We start from the raw sequence: 3,333 nt of genomic DNA on the forward strand, positions 1-3,333 counted from the left end.
GATATGTTTTACTATTTTTAAATTTCTTAGATATCTTAAAAAATAATTCTTAAATATTTTTATATTTTACTCATATTTATTAATATCCGTATTCAGAATTCTTGATGGTGGTGTACAAAATTTCCGTACTTCTGTTAATTCTCAGAAGTTTCTTATTCAACTCTCCTCTTCCATCATCTACACCCTCACTTTCAACTCAGATTTTAAATGAACAAAAATATTATTTTACACTCATTTTTTCTTATTTAAATTCATTTGATAGTTACCTTTTGTAATATAATATTATATTTAAATAATCATATAAAATAATAAGTTATTGAGTTTTAATTTAAATATTGAGATTATGTGAAAGTATCATAGCCTTTTAATAAAACAAGAAGAAGAAAAAAAGTAAAATGATACAGTAAAAGGTAGACTTTAAGCCTAACTTAACCCCAGCTTGTAAGATAAGGTTTGCACTCACTTATATATTATAATTTGGTTCTATCTCTGATCGACATGAGACTTCGAAGAAGATAATTCTTGTTTTGAATTTTTATTTAGGTTTGATTTACTTTTTATTTAGTGATAACTTTTTTCTTTATTTTCAAAGTGGTATCCCCGGTGAAAGTTCATATTTATGCAATGGCTACATTGATAAATAAGTTAATATACTAGAGTAAACGCAAAAAAGAAACACTTTTAATTAATTCAATTTATTTTAAACTATGATTTCTGAAGCAAAAAGATTAATCATACTGAAGATTAAAATTAAACAAAACTTAAACAGATGATTTCGATACTAGCGAAAGTCCTTTACGAACTATAGTTTCCAAACACCGAATCTTCAAGCTTATCCTCAAAACCCTAGAGAACTTTGTATTATTACTTATTTTTATCTGGAAAGTCAAGAATTGAGATAAATTTATATATCTAAGACTAAAATTTTATTTATACTCTTAAACTTAACGGTACTTCGAGTCATAGATTTAAAAGTTAGGAATATTTATCAACCATATTAACCATAACTACTTTCACTTTTTTAAAGTAAAATATTTTGTCCATATTAAAATAAAGTTATCTTTTGAAATTGGAAATCTCTCTTCCCAATAATTTCTTTGACATAAAGTACTCCTTTAATTCTAACGAGATATATCAAGGTATTTAAAATAGAAAAATAATATTTTGACACACATAAGTTTTTTATATTTATTTATTTATTTATGTTTTATTTTTTAAAAAACTACAAAAAAAATCGTTTTTTTATCATCATTTTATTCTTATATTATAGGTTAAATGAATGTAACTCTTTGAAATATGATTCTTATTTGTGGTTGGAAGTGAAAGAATGTGCTTTGCAACATTTCTATAGGTAACAGCATATATAATAGAGTAGCGGAGAAGAGGGGGAAACGATAATAACCTTATATATTAAACTATAAATAGTGAGAATTTGCAGAGGTAAAACAGGAACAAAATGAAAAAGAATAACCTTATTTCTCTGAGTCTGAATAAACTAACGAATTTATTCATTTATGTTTATTCACGTAAATGCATGCATTTCGTTTTATTTAAGGTGGTAACAAAATGAGAAACATTGCTGGTAAAAGTTAAGGTAAAAAACTACAGTGAATGAAGAACAAAACATATGTATTTTTGTTAAAAAGAAAAAAAGAAAGAAGAATTAACCTAACTTAATAGTAGCCTTGAAGAGGCTATAAATATGTAGTTCATGCTTCCATTCTCTTCACCTGTACATCAAGCAATATTTTCTAGTTTTTTCCATTCTTCTGTTTCCTCCTTTACCTTGTTGCTGTAACAATGGCAAGGGTGTCCACAGATCCACTAGCTATTGGGAGAGTCATAGGAGATGTTCTTGAGTCTTTCACTCCAAGCATAAAAATGACTGTAACATTCAGTAAGAAGCAAGTCCACAATGGCCATGAACTCATTCCTTCCACAGTTACCACATGCCCCAGGGTTGAGATTGGTGGAGGAGATTTGAGATCCTTCTTTACACTGGTATATATATACGTATATGAATAATTTATTTGCTCTTATTTTCTTTTATTTGTTGAATAAAAAAGAAGTTTATATGATGTGTGTGTTTTTATATACAGTTAATTCTTTGGAAACTTCAGTCATGTAGGCATGAAGAAAACTTCAATCATTTGAAATAAATGTCTCCTTTTCTCTTTGCAGATTATGACAGACCCTGATGTCCCAGGACCCAGTGACCCTTATCTGAGAGAACATCTGCACTGGTACTTTAACAGATATTGACTGAAATTAACCATTTATATTTTGCTTGATTTATTGGCTGAATAATCTGCATCATCATTACTTGAAAACCAAACCAAGAGAAGGAAAAGCTCTGAAACAGTAAACTCAGAACAATTCGTGCCTGGAATGAACTAATTATTCGGAGGTCCCAAGCAATGCCATCCAGAATTTGGGGTAAATTAATGTTAAGAAAATTAAAATGAAATATTTTGGAATACGAAGATATATATTTTAAAACATAAAATATCAATTCTATGCACCAAAATGTTTTTGGATGAAGGGTTATAGAAGTTCTAAGTTCTAACCAAAGACCTAATTTTACTGTGCGTGTGTATAAATATGTAGACAGCCATTACTGTGCAAAGCAAAGCAATTTTCAGGTTAGAACCTGGTTGATATTGTGCCCTTTTGCAGGATGGTGACAGACATACCAGGCACAACAAATGCCTCATTTGGTAAATTTATATTCATTTAAGATCTACTAGAAATAAAAAAATGTATGGTCAGAAATATAGTTAATCCATATTTCTGGTGCGTTCTTTTTTGGGTAGGGAAAGTGTTGGTGAGCTATGAAATGCCAAAGCCTAACATAGGGATACACAGGTTTGTGTTTGTCCTGTTCCAGCAAAAACGTAGGCAGTGTGTTACTCCACCCTCTTCCAGGGACAACTTTAACACTCGAAAATTCTCATCTGAGAACGACCTCGGCCTCCCTGTTGCTGCTGTCTACTTCAATGCACAGAGGGAAACTGCTGCAAGAAGACGCTAATATGGCTACCTCTGCAATGCAACCAATGTACTCAATAACTTATCTTCACGTAGGGGCCTATAGTTTCACTTCTAATCCATCAGCTGCCTTGAAATAGCTTGCAGAAATGTTTTCTTTTTTAGTAACTCTAATGACTCTTTTTAATGAAAAATATTATGTGTTTCGTGAAAAATCATACATGTCATATATAGGGATAATAGAAAGTCTGAATGTGCATGTATCCATCATGCTTAGCTTTTCATAAAGTTGTGGCTATAAACGAGGTGCTCTAATAAAGTGAAATATATAGTAGTTTTTATTTT

At 30.1% G+C, this 3,333-nt stretch overlaps 1 protein-coding gene across 1 annotated transcript; it reads left to right on the forward strand.

Annotated features, from left to right (window-relative positions):
- Positions 1–1,791: 1,791 nt before the first annotated feature.
- On the forward strand, positions 1,792–3,031 carry LOC124839840 (CEN-like protein 2). The gene is made up of 4 exons (XM_047315768.2): positions 1,792–2,001; positions 2,182–2,243; positions 2,677–2,717; positions 2,814–3,031. The coding sequence occupies exons 1-4, from the start codon at positions 1,801–1,803 to the stop codon at positions 3,029–3,031; spliced, it is 522 nt and encodes a 173-aa protein (XP_047171724.1). The 5' UTR covers positions 1,792–1,800.
- Positions 3,032–3,333: the final 302 nt, after the last annotated feature.

Source organism: Vigna umbellata, chromosome 8 (genome assembly GCF_029865625.1).
Source record: "Vigna umbellata cultivar VRB3 chromosome 8, Vumbellata_1.0, whole genome shotgun sequence".
Taxonomy (NCBI): Eukaryota; Viridiplantae; Streptophyta; class Magnoliopsida; order Fabales; family Fabaceae; genus Vigna; species Vigna umbellata.